Genomic DNA, 15,990 nt, shown 5'->3' with positions numbered 1-15,990 from the left:
ATTGCGTTAGGTTTACTTTCACTGAAAGGTTGGATAGGGGAGGAGAAAACCATCGGTTGAACTTATTTAATTTTTCTCTATTTAAAACGACGACATACTTGGTTTGGTTTGTCAGTCTTGAAATAAAGTTTTGTGAATTGTAGCGATAACGTAGCGCACCGCTCTCATAGTAATCCAATATCGTCAGAATGATCGTTTTCATAAAGATTATGAACTCTCACGTCCGCACATGCGCACTGGTCCGCCAAAGTACCCGCGCCGGCGGTGAGTGGCGGTAGTAGAGAAATACAACTGCGTGCTCCGGAGCCAGATAGAGTCGGCGGCGGTGGTACATGCACGCAATATACCGCGGAATTCACTTCGCAATCGACCAATAGTGAGTGGGAGCTAAGGTAGGAAACCCCAACGTTATTTGAAAGGCCCACGAGTTTGTCCATCTCGACGCGATACCAAATAATATGTATTTCTTACTGCACCAACAACCTGAATTACGTGATGCAGCATGTGGTTTGGTTGGTTGATGGTTGCTTTGAATTCAAAACAATCGTGGTCGAGCATGATACGCGCTCTGGTTTATGGAGTTTGTGTTTTTATTTAGGTACGTTTCTACATCTGTCGGATTTGGCTTGGAGCTCCTCTCGGGTTGCTTGTGTGTCTCGTTGTTCTCTGTTAAGGAAGTTTAAAGCGCTCCATGCTTTCCATAAGACCAACTGTGAAGAAGTAGGCCTGGGCGCGAGCAGCGCGAGGCCCCAGCGACGCACTGAATGACAGCATGTGGGCCAATGAGATCTCTCCGATCCGCCCATTTCAGTCGCCGCAACCAATTGATTGTTTCTAAAGTAGCGACGAAAAAAATCGCCAACCAAACACGACCCTCCCACTCCTTAAACGCCGGACAATAAACTGTCATTACTATATGAACACAATGGTTCCTACTATGCTGCCTAAATAATAATTATCACGTTTGTGTATAGCCATACAACTTGCTATCCTTTTGAGTGCGTCGTTTGATCGCGCAGGCGCAGCAGCTCTTAATTCTGTGTACATCTACCAATAAAACATGAATTTATCTTTACTTATACGTGTAACATTCCACTAATCTAACGACGGTTATAGTTGCCTTATCTAAATGATCACCGTTAAGATCTGACCGGACGCTACACAGAGTGGGAGTATAGCGGCTGGCTATCATGTATTCCGGGTCACTTTGTTCTCCAAATTACAAAGGAATAGACCGGCGTCGTCTATTAACCAGATATGAAAGCCTTCCTTATATAATATCGTTTCCGTTAACCGTGTCCTTGAAGCATGCATGCTCTTAACGAGTACGAAACACCGTTAGGGCTGTTACCATTGTCATCTATTGTTTCATGAGGACGAGAAATTGCCTAACCAAAAGCACGTGGGTCGCCTTGTAGTACGAAGATTTCCGGTAATGGACCGTGATGGAATAAAACCAAATACTAGCGCTCATTCCTTTTTACCACAGAAATATTTTAGGTGGTTTAATAACGATGCTACTCCACGCAAATGAATATATTTGAGATGTATATGTTGATGGCGGGTTGATGACGGGGCCATCCGCCAAAAACTGGAGAATTATTGCGCTTTAGCCGCTATAATATGATTTTTGCATGAGGCCATCTTTTGGGGAGCATGACATTTACATATCGTACAACAGTTGATTGCGCTCTTTATTTGCTGAGAACGATTAGGCTCGAAACGACATTCACCATATGCACTGCTGGTTTCTTTGTCTAATAGCTTTTTTAATCTTAGATCTGCCCCAACTTGTAGCGTTCTGCAAAGCGGAAGGAGCTACTTGCTCGATAAATCAACATAATGACAGACCAGGTGCAACTTTGATTGTTACAGTACCATTGTGTGCCTTTGAAAGCACTCTTATTCAAACATAAGAATGCTTGCATTCATTGTAATCAAAGCTAGACACAGCATGGCAATTCTCAGTCAACTGGCAAGGTCACATGCTGTGTGTAGTGTTGACCACTCTGTAATCCGGTGCATATGTGTGCATCTACAGGAGGCTACCATCGATGAGGGCAATATGAGTAAGACACCCCCTAACAGAAGAGGGATCAACTTCGAGGTGGGGGCTCAACTTGAGGCCAGAGACAGCCTCAAGAACTGGTGAGTCATTGTGCCTGGGAATGTTTTCCAACGCTCCCCTTCCTCCTCCCCTTTCACCCTCTCCACCCAGGGGCCGGCCTTAAGTTATCAGCCTGCTAAGTGTAAAAAATAAGGACGGTGTGTTTTCCAGTGAAGGATACAGCTCTTTTTCAGCTGTATCCCTCTCCTAGTAGGCCAAATAACTCCCTCATTGAGATGCCTTCACAGCGAGCGCACCATTTGAATATACATTCACCTGTACATTTCCTATTTAAATAACCTTTTCCCCTGTCCCAAGGGCTATCCACAGCTCTTCTGAGTTTCACGTGTTTGCTTGGTGCTGTCCCTTTTTTCTCCAGGTATGCTGCCAACATAGAGAAGATAGACTGTGATGACGAGAAGGTCCTGATCCACTACAGACAGTGGAGCCACCGCTATGATGAGTGGTTTGACTGGACCAGCCCCTACCTCAGACCAGTGGAGCGGATCAAGCTCAGACGACGGGGCTTGAAGGAGGACGTCTCCTTGCCTGTAAGTGCAACCCCATGTTTCATTTTGCGCTGTGCTTCAAATGGGGTTTTAGAATCGCTACCAAAGCTGTGTATCCGTACTATATCTTGGCTCTGGCACAAGGTTGCGTCAGAATGGTGGTGACCTATTAGTCACAGCCCGGGAAGAATTTTGTTTGTGTATTTGGGAAGGGGCTGAGCGTGTTTGTTTGTATCCCCTCCAACTGCATCGCTGTCTTTTGAGGTTATGGAGACCAAGAAGGAAAATGTTTTGGGAAAATTTGGGGAAATAGGCAAGATTTGCGGAACTGCAGTGAAACAGTTTGCTTTAGAGCCATAAATGTTTGAGGTTTGATTTTATTTTTATTTTTTTACGGTTTGGTCGTATGACTAAACTGATGTTATGTAGTAGAGGCTGTGATAGATTCAGGCCTTTGTAGGGCTGTCGCAATAATCGCAAAAATGAAATATCGCGATATTTAGAGCACACCGCGGTAGATAATGGGCCATCGCGATCACCGCATATGACCTGGTGTACGAGTGTACGAGTGTACTTCGCGGAGGCAACCGTCCTCCGCTTCGCGTCGGACGGTTCACGCCTCCACGTCGTCCATTAATTCCTGATAATGGACACCTCGTCGGGCATTATCCCTTACATATTTCCCGCTGACTTGTCGGTTCTACTTGCTGCTGACTGAGCACAGTAGATCAATACGCCGCTTGTATCGTTTTCTATCACATACATTTCACACATGAGGTCCGTTGTAAAAATAAACCAAGGAGTGCATGTTTGATCGATCGTCATTAAAGCTGACTTGATACGAATGTAACAACTACGTTGTTAAACTAGTGAGATCAGATCCAGCCTTGTGTGGTTGCTATAGAAACGCGTTACCTACAGTTGAGCTAACGTTATTCACCGTAGTTCTAAAGGGAACTACTTTTCGAGGGAGATGAAATTAAACAGAGCATACATTTAATAAGCATGCAATACGAATAAGAAAAAGGCTAATTATTAAAGTATATGAATTGTTTTATTATGTTGGCCGGCGCGAAGTAGAATAAACGGAATAATCACCCCAAGGCAGGGCAATAAACAGTTTGATATGCCCGGCTCGCGGAAGGTTACCGTCTCAGACATCAAGCGGAAGATGTGCACTGTTCTCGAGGAGAAGTACAGACCAGCTGCTCTACAAGCAACTTTGGCAAAGTCCTGCTTGCTGGACCCAAGATATCGGGGCAACAATTTTGATGAGTATGCGGAGGAGGAGACAAAGTGCGCGCTAAACAATGAAATGTTGGACACGGAAGACAGAGAGAGCGGTGCCAGTGCGTCAGCTTCTGACCAGCCAGAGTCCTTGGCGCAGACAGCGGTGCCACCCCCCACCAAAAAAAGAACGCTCGGAGACCTGCTGAAGTCACGGACAAGCACGTCTGCAACCGTCCCGAAGAGAGCCAGAGCCGACCTGGAGCTCACTCGCTACCTGCAGGAGGAACCCACCGACTCTAATGACAACCCCCTGGCATGGTGGTGAAACAACCAGGAGAGATTTCCCTTGCTCTCCAAAGTGGCACGCAAGTAGCCTACATGTGTATTTGCGCAACAAGCACACCATCCGAGAGGGTTTTCAGTGTCGCTGGAAATGTTGTCACCCCTCTCAGATCCTCTCTCAAACCGCATAAGGTTAACATGCTGGTTTTCCTTGCTCGTAACAAGGACACGACCGAGTTATAAATCATCGCCGTGGGTGTGTGTGTGTGTGTGTGTGTGTGTGTGTGTGTGTGTGTGTGTGTGTGTGTGTGTGTGTGTGTGAATGTGAAATTGTAGTGCCTGGTTTCTCTTATTTTGTATAGGCTACTTAATTAAAAAAAAAAAAACCGGGCAATCATTTTATTTATTTATTATTTATTTTATTTTATGCATTTAAACGTTCAGCCTTCTCCTGAATTTACTTTTTAAGTTCAATCAGGAGAAACAACTTGCATCTGTGCCGTTACCGCCCTTTGATCTGCATTCAATAAATAAGAAGTGTTAGGCTATAAAATTGCCTCGTCTTTTTTTTAATAACCTTTTTAAAAAAAAAAAAAAATTTGCAATAATATCGCATACCGCGATATTGCGCCCCCTGTCTTCACCGCGGTGAAAATTCCTCAACCGTGACAGCCCTAGGCCTTTGGACCATGGTCTGTTAGTGTCAAGTGTCCAGCAGAGTATTCTTGACATTGATTATTCTCTGATCTTAACCAGGAAATGGGCAGATAAGACACTTTTGTTTGTAATAGGGATATTTTGGTAGATAGAGGGCAACCTAGGTAAGTGTGGAGATGGAACACTTTGTCCTTTTCAATACTGCCGTACCCATGTTTTTTTGTGTTGACAGATTGTGTTGGGCTGTCTATTAAAGGGGATTTTGAGCCCTCGTGTCTTCAATCACGTTTTATGGAACATTCTCCAATAACCCTCTTCAATTTCCCATCTGTCCTATTTCCAGGGGTTTAACGTTAATGAAAAGGTGTTGGCAAGCTGGTCAGATTGCCGCTTCTACCCAGCTAAGGTCCTGGCTGTCAACAAAGATGGTGGGTTCCCCTAACATGCAAGCAAAATGGCAGCATCTCGAACACTGAGCTGTTACATGGAGGTGTGCAGCGTATTGATTTGACTTTGTTGCCCGCAGCCTCCTACACCGTGAAGTTTTATGATGGGGTGATTCAGAATGTGAAGGAGATCCATGTGAAGCCCTTTGTTAAAGAGGTAAACTGAAACGGTTTGTTGTAAAAATGAATAACTGTATATATGATGCTGGAATAACTGTATAGCAGTTACTACTGCTGCTGCAGAATATATTATTCTAGGACATGCATTCAGTGGTCACTTAAAGGGATATGTCCCATTTTCTAAGATCCATGTGAATTGTTGCCATAGTCGATGTGTACATTCCTAAATCAGCAGGGATTTTCCTTTTTCCACTCGCCCTATCATGGTGTTCCTGCGTTTCAAAATTGGGCCGGTGGTCTGACAGTGACATCCATTCTCTTCCAAACAAGAGTTTATCATCTCCCATCCATCTTTTGTTTTGTCCAACACATTAACCACCTATGTACTGCCCTGGCTTGGAAGTGGTTAAAAATAGTGCCCACGAACAAACAAACCTAAAAGTTTTGGTTCTGTGTTTACACGCCACTTGAGTTGCTCATGACATAAGCAATTGGGGCACTAACAATTCTGAGTGCTAACGATGTGCTAATTCTGAGTGAATTTAACCACCTTGGTCATGTTTATTTAACATTCGATAATTCAAACTCTGCTTCTTCGTCTGTTAGCATGTGCCGTGGCGTGTAAAGACAGAATCCAATCTTAAAGATCTCCTATTATACTACTTTTCTGGTCTTAATTTCTTATTAATGACTCCTATAGAGAAGCCTGACATGAATCACAGCACAAAAAACACTCGGCTTCGTCCTTCTCCGTCCCCTCGCCCCCCTCCTGCCAACCCCACTCCGTTGTGATTGGTTACCTTCCGGAAGAGCATGTTGCGGCATTACCATACATGGAAAATCCCGATTGTTCTGCATAGATAATTCCCGGAAATTTGATCAAGTGAATGGCGACCGGCGTCCCTAGTGTTTAGTGCTCTGCACAGCCACCCCAGTCTCAGCAGGGAATACGTCTAAATGCATGTACGTCATTATTTGACACTTTGGTATGATTAAACATGACTATAAATCATTATAACAACGTTTATAGGTCATAAAAGTCAAAAAAGCATACTAGGTGCTCTTTAACGGTTTGTTACTTTGAGGGCCCTATTGGAGATAACTTCAGTGTGAGAGCAGTTTTAATGTGGTTATTTGTTTTGGACAAACCAAAGATTCAGCTATGGGCGATGCTAAACACTCGTTTGGAATAGAATGAAATTCAATGGACCGCCAACTTCCCATTCTTCGTAACATGTGTACTCTGAGAGGGGGGGGGGGAGTTCAACAAAAATCCTGGCTAATTACATTTTTTATTAAGATACATTGACTGCCTTTACGTTAACATGTTCATTCAGTTTGCAATTTAGTGTTTAGTACAGCAGTTAATTATGGGTCTCCTTGATTTTGACAAAATTCTCTCATATTAATGCGATGTAGCCATTATGGATCCATCTAGAAGTGCACCAGTGAGTTCTTATGCATTAATGAACGAACCAGTGGTGTTGTTCTAATGTATCGTCATCTGTCGTACAATTTAACGTAAGGATCTGTATCAGGATGTACCGATCATACCCAGAGGGTACACCGACGTGTCTTTTTCATGGTATTCCTGTGTTCGTATCTCTGGCGACCAGAAGGGTGGGGGGCGGTCTGGCAACGTCTCGAGAAAGGTCCAGAACGGCCGAGAGCGGCGCCCTCCAGAGAACGGCTGCCCAAAGAACAAGAGGCCGCGCCGCAGCACCTCGGACCAGGACGAGGAGGGCAGCAGCACCGGTAGCGAGGAGGACGAGGAGGAGGAGGGAGACGAGGACCAGGACGCCTGGGAGGGCAAGACTAAGGACGGCCACGGGGGGACGGGCAAGGTGCGAGGGTCCGCCATCAAGCGGGAGCCGCAGGGGGCTCCGCGCCCACACAGCCACCAGAACAGACCTGCAGACGCAGCGGCCGCGGCGGCGAAGGCAAAGGCGGCGCTCACCAATGGAGTTAAGCTGGAGAAAGAAGAGGAAGATAAGGACGTTAAGGACGTTAAGGACGTTAAGGTGGTAAAGGAAGAAGAAACCGAAAGCTGTCTGATGAATGGAGTGGTGAAGAAGGAAGAGATTGAGGAGAGGGAAATAAACGGATGCAAGCCATACACGGGGGACACAAAGCCATACTCGGAGACGACCAATGGGACGTCGGCGCGGGGAGAGCCGGTGTGCGTCGCCATGACGACCGCGGAAAGCAACGACGATGCGGGGCACAAGCCCAGCAGCCAGTCGGAGAACTCGAAGCCGCCAGCCGAGGTTCCTCCCCCCCAGCCTGTCAAACGTAAGTGTCGTGTGGGGGTGTGGCTTAACAGGAATATTAAAACGTCTTGGTGTGAAGTGGCGACTATGAGAGCAGATCGGTATGCCTTGGCTCTTAAACGGCTTTTTTCAACACATGGCCCCCTATTCTGTCTTTGTTGAATAATGCATTTTTTTATACTTCTGTCTCAGCTGTGAGAAAGCAAGGATTCCACAACCCCAATCGCTTCAGCAGAGAACCACGTGAGTGTTTATCCATGCAACGTTTTATGTCACCCATCTAGCTCACTCGTATGTTGCACCAAAAATAGATTTTGTACAATATTCCCGAGATGCGTAAGGAGATGCAGCACGTCGGCATCGGCCCAGCGTGTCTCTCTGTCTCTCTCTGTCTCTCTCTCTCTTTTCCCCCCCCCCTGACTCCCATGTATTTAAATACCGGGCGTCCCATCTCTCTCCAGTATACAGGGTGATCAAAAACCAGCCCTCGCCCGTCCTGTCCATCAACCTGGACCACAACCCCTTCAAGTGCAGCTCTCCCGGCTGCACCAAGTCCTTCCGCAAGGCCAAGCTCCTGCACTACCACATGAAGTACTACCACGGAGAGGACCAGCCCATGGAGGAGGACGTCAGCCCCACCAGAAGCGTCCAGACCAGGGGCACCGACAAGCCGGCCGCCCCCGAGAGCCCCAAGAGGCGGCGCACCATCTCTGCCACCATGCGTGAGTCCTGTGTGTCTGCGTGTGTCTCTGTGTGTTGCTATAAACAATCATTCATTCGATAAAGGGAACGTTGGGTTGTTTGGTAGCATGCTTATGTTAGTTGTTGATGACGTACGTATATTAGTGAACGCATGCCTAGGACAAAGCCTCATTAATTCAAGGGTAACATTGAAGGCTGAACTTGGCTCACCCTGGCAGTCTGTCACCCAGATAGGCAGAAATTCTTGGTAGCGACCCTGGTTACATACCAGACAGTGGTCATTCCCTTTTCCCACTCTTATAAATAAAGGCAACAAATTGCCCAAACAATATAAAACCACCGTTCAAACCCTAAATCGTAGTGTTTCTATGTAATAAAAGTGGGCCAATATTTCTCCTGATTTCTGTAGATCCTGTTGCTGCTACCACTCCGTCCCGCAGTGAGGCCAGGGCTGTGGCTCCGGGCAGTAGGCGCACGTCAGCGCCCCCTGCTGTCAACAGCCAGTGCTCACAAAGGGCGCTGCTAAGGGAGAAATGCAAGGAGAATCAGCTAGAGAGGAATGGCTGCCAACAGCACAAGGATGTGGACAAGAGTGTCTTTGACATTGGTGAGTGGATAGGGCGTCGGAGAGGGTTATTAACACAGCCATATTAACGCAGCCCTGTGGACTGTAGATATGCTGGGGAAGATCATTTATATAATTAAATGGAAAGGGCGTGGTATATTTGTGTAAAATATCTGAAAGACTCACATTTGGCCTGTTTTTCTCTTAAGCATCAACCGTCAAAGAGAGAATAAAAGACAAGCCCAAGCAGAAAGACTTCCTTCGCATCAAACTGAAGAAGAGAAAGAAGAAGAAGCGATCCAAGTCTGGTAAGAGGGTGGGTCGGGGTGATGTCATCATGGAGTGTGTGTGTGTGTGTGTGTGTGTGTGTGTGTGTGTGTGTGTGTGTGTGTGTGTGTGTGTGTGTGTGTGTGTGTGTGTGTGTGTGTGTGTGTGTGTGTGTGTGTGTGTGTGTGTGTGTGTGTGTGTGTGTGTGTGTGTGTGTGTGTGTGTGTCATATCTGCATGTACATTCCCCTCCTGTGTGGCACGGCAAGGCTGGGAAGCATACAGGGCTTTGAGGAAAAGGTCTCCTCCTCTTCCTTTTGATGTATCCTATCCACTCGTGATCTTTGGCACATGGCTCGCATAGCTTTCTCTTTCTTCAGAGTTTTTCTGATGTGCACAGATGCCAAGCAACTCTTTGTTAATTTGCTAATGCCTGATAAAGCACTAAGCATCCTGAATACAGATTCTTTCTCTCTATCATAGTTCCCTGTAGGGAGTAGTTATGTTGACCCGTTTTGATGCAGTTTATTTTGCACAGTTCTTTAACGTTTGTAATGTCGCCCCACACCAATTGGTCGTGCCACAGAAGTGTCGTGTTCTCTCGTCGTTTGTGTTTTCTTTGCCACAGTCTCCATCGCCTCGATCAACCAATTACCTGGCATTTTCCAAAATTGACCTTCTGTTCTGCATTTGCTTCCCACTCCTCCCTCCCTCCCTTCCCTGCTTTAACAGAATACACTGGTAGTGAGGAGAATATTGACATCTCAGTATTGGCTCTCCAGTCCAAATTGAATTTGCCCCTCAAATTCCCCCTCTCACACAATCACAAGCCTGAGGCCTACACCAGCAGGCCTGGATACGGCCAATCTGAGCAGATACATGTGGATGGTGGGTATCTTTACGAGTGTGTGTGTGTGTGTGTGTGTGTGCCTTTGTCCCTCTTTCATCCTTTCAACCAGGATTCAATTCATCAACCAAGTCATCCTCAATTTGACCCTGCATTTACATGCTTTCCATGAGACCAAGGTTGCAGATAAAGGATTTGCTCCATTTGGTTGGTTTATTGAATCCAGGACACAAGGTGTCCTGTGCTTTACCTCTTGCTTGCTCTATGCTGTATTTCGCGCCCCCCCCCCCCCCCCCCCCCGTTGAACCTCTGACCGAGCACATTAGGGTACACCTGGAACAGGCTCTGTATAGAGCAGGAAAGTAATCAGCCTGGACATTTAAGTGGGGTCAGATAAAGATGTCAACGGTCTATTCTGGCTCCACGCCTGCGTCCGGTGGTTGATTGGCCTTTGACCCTGTGCTCTAGACGAGGACAGCCTCAGCGATTGGTCCACGGACAGCTGTGGGTGGAGTGACGATGACATCGGGGTAGACCTGGACGTCACCAGCCCACCCCTCAGCGTGGACTCGGTTGCCTTGGATACGAGCGACCAGGAGATCGTGCGGTGCGTGTGTGAGGTGGAGGAGGAGAACGACTTCATGATCCAGGTGAGGTTACCTTGCATGTGAAACGTGTCAACTCCTGATGTATTGAGTTGGGCTAGATAACCACAATTAGCATGCAAAGCAACAACTTGTGTGGGTGGGTGTGTGGTGCGGCTTTTCTCTGAAATGGTAACTGAGGAAGTGAAACCAAAAAAATGTTAATATGTATTCTAGCCATTTTGTCACTCACTCCCTCAAACACCTCTTCCTGTTCGGCCTGGGTATTAAACTGTTCTCATTCAGCCTTTACAAGCCAAATGTAAAAAAATGTCGTCTGTTGGAGAGATTGAAACCAATGGACCTATTTGAAAGGTTAGAATGTTGGTTGAACCTTGAGCTAGGCTAATTTATTTTTGTTCTGTTTAGTGTGAGGAGTGTCTGTGCTGGCAGCATGGCACCTGCATGGGCCTACTGGAAGAGAATGTTCCGGATAAATACGCCTGCTATATCTGCAGAGACCCACCAGGTAAGGGACATCATACACCCTGTAATATAACCAACTGATGCAAGAACTTGAATTAATGATTATTTATGATTAATGAATGATTAATGAATGTATTATGTTGGCGAGCTGCCTAAGGGTTCAAGAGCAACTCTTAAAGTCAGAGTATTTAGGCAACATTTTACCAGTGTTTACTAGTCATTATGGCCACTGAGCGGTGATGGTGCACCCAGCTTTGGCAACCATAGTCCTGCCTTGGGGTTTATATGGGTGTAATGTCTGTATAGGGCTTGTACATCAGAATGCATCATGGGATTTTCTGTTGCTGATACTGCAATTTTGTGATGACTCGAGATGCAGTAGTGTAAAATCCTAAATTAACGTAAACGTTATTTTGCCATGTCTTCCATGAGAAATGTTTTGAACGTTTCAAAAACGACAATTTCTCCCCAAAATGACATGATAATTTCACAATTAATTACTAAGAAATTACAAAACATCAACAGTCCAATGCTCATATACAGAAATCCAGGCGGGCATTGTGATGTGATATCACTATCTACAAGCCCTCTAGGAAATATATCTGGCACATCATATCATATAATATAATGGGCATGTTGTAAAAGAGAAAAATGTGACGACAGATAATTAAATGGTGCCGGTACTTTTACCGTGTGGATACTTTTATTGAATCTTGGCTGTTTTTCCATTGTGTCACAGGTCAGCGGCAGAGCCTGCGCTACTGGTACGACCGCGATTGGCTGAGCAGCGGTCACATGTACGGCCTGTCGTCCCTGGCGGAGAACTACTCCCACCAGAACGCCAAGAAGATCACGGCCACCCACCAGCTGCTGGGGGACGTACACCACGTGCTGCAGGTTCTCAGCGGCCTGCAACTCAAGATGGGCGTCCTGCAGTGAGTGACGCTGCGCAGCATCCAGCCCCTCGTGGTGGACAGGCACTTCTGGTTTACGCATAACAAACGGGTTGCAGGGGGATGCTGTCGACCTCGCAGGGGCCCACGCAAAGGGAAAATGCCACACTCAAATAACCCATTGTTTTTTTATCCACATTGTGGATGTGACTCGTGCATATATCTACATAGAAACCTCAACAAGAGAAGTGTATTTTACTTTTGAGTCAATCACTGTAAGATATGACTGGAGAAATGTTGTACAAAGCATAATGGATAAAGGACAATAATAACGTGCGAGTGTCCACATCAAATCTTCAGGCACAACCCTTTACATATTGAAGGGTTTCTCCTGTATTACTACAGTCAATTGTACCACAGCAACCCTATTGCAGTGCTCTGCATAGTGGGCTAACCTTCGCTTTGCCTCCCTCAGGAGCAAGACCCAGTCGGACCTGCGTCTCTGGCGGCAGCCCTGGAAGCAGGGGCCCCGCAAGCCCTACGACTCGTACCCGGGCACGCCCGACGAGGACATGAGCCGTGGCGAGCTGCTGATGTCCAACGCCCTGGAGAAGCTGAGCCGGGGTGGCACCACCGCCTCCTCGACCAACTCGTCGACCTGCTCGGTGGCCTCGTCGCCCCGCTACATCTCCTTCCAGGACTCGTACATCCTCAGCGAGCACTGCTACCAGAAGCCCCGGGCGTACTACCCGGCGGTGGAGCAGCGGCTGGTAGTGGAGACGAGGCAGGGCTCGGAGCTGGAGGACAGCATGAGGAGCACCGAGGACCTGCTGGAGAGGGAGCAGCGCTACGGAGGCCTGCTGGACACGGGCCGGACTAAGGCCCTGCCCGCCGTCATGAAGGTAGGGCTTCAAGACGCCGTCTTAGGCTCTTAGTTCTTCTTTATGATGGATGGATGGATGTACGACGAGGACATGAGCCGTGGCGAGCTGCTGACGTTTTTTTATTATTTTATACTTTCTGCTGAGACACCCAGAATTCCCATCTGGGTGTAAAAAAGATAGACGTCTCATTTAATTGAAAAGGCTCAGGGGACATTGGGTGTGGCATGGCTGGCTGTAATGCCACAGATCAAGATCTGTTTTTCTTTACCCGTCTGGTGTTAATTTTGTCTTCTATTTTTAATTTAGTCTTGTGCCAAATGTTAGTTTTATTCATATTTAGTCATTCACTCGTAATTTTAGTCAAAAGAGAACCCAAGGTATCTTAGTCAAGTTTTAATCAACTGAAATATTTAGAAATGATGCTCGGGTCCGGATCGGGCTCGGACACATCTGCGCGATAAGGCATTAAAACTGAAAAAATAGGAGACATTTTGATATTAGGTTTTTTGATCACTCAAAATGAAAATGACAACCAACATTTTATCACAGCACAAAGGATACTGGGAAGGAGAAAAATATGGTCTCAAGAATTGAGCAGAAATTTGACATCATTCTGAATGTGTTCACCTTAACATACGCCGTCAAGTTTCGGATATCGTATTTTATGACCTATTCGACCATCCATGACTCCCTATATCTCTATCCCTCCGCAAGATTCCCTTTCACCAGAAAAGGACAATAATCTAGACACTTTTTAAAATTCGATACTTTAACCTTTTCTTTATTCGATAATCTGCTTTCAAGAATATTTACATTTTTAATTGTTATTTCATTTTGAATTATTTAATGACTTTTTTTTGTTATATTCTTATAGTGAAGGGAATTCAACATTGAATCCGTTTTTATTATAACTGTACTGTTCTTCTGCTGCTGGGACGTCAGCATTTTCCATCTGGGTTTAATAGCTTGTCTTGCCTTCTTCAAAGGGCTCCACCCAGATCAAGCGAGCGCAGGCGGAGGTAAAGGAGGAGTGTGGTGCCGGGGGCCCAGACGATAGCAGGCAGCAGCAGCAGTGGCACCTCAACCTGCTGGACCACATAGACTCTGTCCAGGACGATGTCGCACACAGAATGGACTTTGTCGAGAAGGAGCTGGACGGTGAGTTCAGTAGTGCATAACAAGCGGCCATGTTTTTCTTTGAAATTACATAATGAGGAAGGCTGAAGCCAAGAGTACAGGTGTGCCAAGCTAGGTGTAAACAACGCCTCCATCTTCTTAATGAGATGGAACCGATGCCTGGAAAACCCCACGGTGTCCTCTGTAGTTGAGGAGGGCTGTCGACGGTACTGGCTCGTGTGTTTGATTTGATGATGCCTAAAGTCCTGTGTCGATCCCCTCAGTGCTGGAGAGCTGGCTGGACTACACAGGGGAGCTGGAACCCCCAGACCCACTGGCCCGTCTGCCTCAGCTCAAGCATCGCATGAAGAAGCTGTTGACTGAGTTGGGCAAGGTGCAGCAGATCGCCCTCTGGAGCTCCACATGAGGGTGCCAGAGAGCAGCATTTAGGCCATAGCCTCTACACACAGCAGCCACAATGCAGAGATGAAGAAGCCCTAGTGGATACCTCTTGCGGTCCTAGGTTGGAAGAAAGGGGGTGAGAGAGAGAGAGAGAGAGAGGGGGTGCCTGGCGCTTTCCTTGTGACATAACCGCTGCTGTTCCCTTCCTGGTTTGAGAGGAAAAATGTTATGTATGGAGGGGTCCCCATCGCTACAGGGTTCACGAAACGTATAGTTTGTGAACATGTGCTGCGAGCAAGCATCATGTTTCAGGATCAAACACAAAAAGTAACCTCTAAAGTGCATTTTGTGCACATCCACGAAGCCAGGTTCCAACACCCTTTATGGTTCTCGTACGACTTCAGACCCTACGAAATGCCTTTCCTTGTCTCCGCGGCAGTTGGAAGTCTGCCTCTGGTGAGTCTGGGCATACAGTGCTTTAAACACAAAAGCTTTATATTCAAAGATCTCATCAGAGCTGTCCAACCAGTCTACACCAATCACAAAAAAACCTCTTGAAAATGTGATCATCGTTTTGGTTTTAGTGTCTTTTGGTTTTCTCTCAATATTAAACAATCCTGTTGGGTTTGCCTGTCATGTCATACTGTGCATTAATCTCTTCTGTTTGCTATTATTCTGGATGGAAGGCAACTTGAAGAAATATGTGTTACACAATAGTACTATATTACTATATAAGTAATATTATCAGTAATCTCATGTTTTTGACCTGTGTAAGGGTTAGTTTTATTCTACACTGTGATAGTATTGTAGTCTGGACACAGAAGCAAATTGGCTTGGAATTATATATTTTTTAATGGTTATTTGTTTTGTCTTTTCTCAAGTATTCCTGTTTTCTTTACAATGAGTTCATATTTATGTATTTGTCTCTTTATCTATCACTTTACTCCCATTGGCTTCTGCATCATTGTTGCTGTAGCACATGACCTATGACCTTATGACATGTAAGTGGAGTTGTCTCTTCTGATCTTGGCCTCGCCTCTTGCTCTGTTGTTGGTGACACATACTACTCTGCTGATGTATATTGTTTTGCTTCCTAAATTCCATTTCACTGTCAATTTTTCTGTGTTTTGTATTCTTTGTAAATATGTCATAAAAATGTGTGCCCTTCTAGGGATCTTTGTATTAATACAGTCTCCTTGAAAGGATAATATTGTATGCTACTGTACTGTAAATGTATGGCTTGGATGCAGGAGCTATGTTAAACAATGCAAACAGAATTTCCTGGTAAATAAACTCATTGTTATTAATAGTCAACTGTTGTGTGGACAATATTTCTTTGGCCCATTCTTTCCAGTGACTCGTTCACTTTCTCATTGGAAGGCAACTGTCCAAATGTATTTGTATGTGGGTAAATATAAATCTTAACTAATATTAAAACGTATCCAAAATATATTTTCAATCGGGGGGTGGGACCCCCCGAATATTGACGGGTATTTCGCACACTGTATATATGTGTATGATATATGTATATATGTTTGTGTGATGTGAATAACCACAATGTCGATCGCTCCATTTCAGCACCACAAAATAGTGTTAACCTACTAATAAATATCAAAGTATTTGT

The 15,990-nt window shown here is 45.7% G+C and overlaps 1 protein-coding gene across 3 annotated transcripts; it reads left to right on the top strand.

The window, feature by feature from the left end:
- Positions 1-249: 249 nt before the first annotated feature.
- Positions 250-15,954, top strand: phf20a (PHD finger protein 20, a). Of its 3 annotated transcripts, XM_056605777.1 has the most exons (18): positions 250-392; positions 1,780-1,854; positions 2,042-2,148; positions 2,487-2,658; positions 5,129-5,213; positions 5,312-5,388; positions 6,968-7,643; positions 7,814-7,864; positions 8,083-8,343; positions 8,733-8,930; positions 9,098-9,196; positions 9,887-10,042; positions 10,470-10,651; positions 11,015-11,114; positions 11,811-12,006; positions 12,440-12,866; positions 13,835-14,006; positions 14,249-15,953. In XM_056605777.1, the coding sequence occupies exons 2-18, from the start codon at positions 1,843-1,845 to the stop codon at positions 14,389-14,391; spliced, it is 3,114 nt and encodes a 1,037-aa protein (XP_056461752.1). In that variant the 5' UTR covers positions 250-392; positions 1,780-1,842; the 3' UTR covers positions 14,392-15,953. The 3 variants fall into 3 exon arrangements, with proteins under 3 accessions (XP_056461752.1, XP_056461753.1, XP_056461754.1); XM_056605778.1 differs by lacking the exon at positions 1,780-1,854 and having other exon boundaries at positions 14,249-15,954; XM_056605779.1 differs by lacking the exon at positions 9,887-10,042 and having other exon boundaries at positions 14,249-15,954.
- The last annotated feature ends 36 nt before the right edge of the window (positions 15,955-15,990 follow it).

The sequence above is a fragment of the Gadus chalcogrammus genome, chromosome 13 (genome assembly GCF_026213295.1).
Source record: "Gadus chalcogrammus isolate NIFS_2021 chromosome 13, NIFS_Gcha_1.0, whole genome shotgun sequence".
NCBI classification, from domain to species: domain Eukaryota; kingdom Metazoa; phylum Chordata; class Actinopteri; order Gadiformes; family Gadidae; genus Gadus; species Gadus chalcogrammus.
This window is presented reverse-complemented; position numbering and strand designations above follow the sequence as displayed.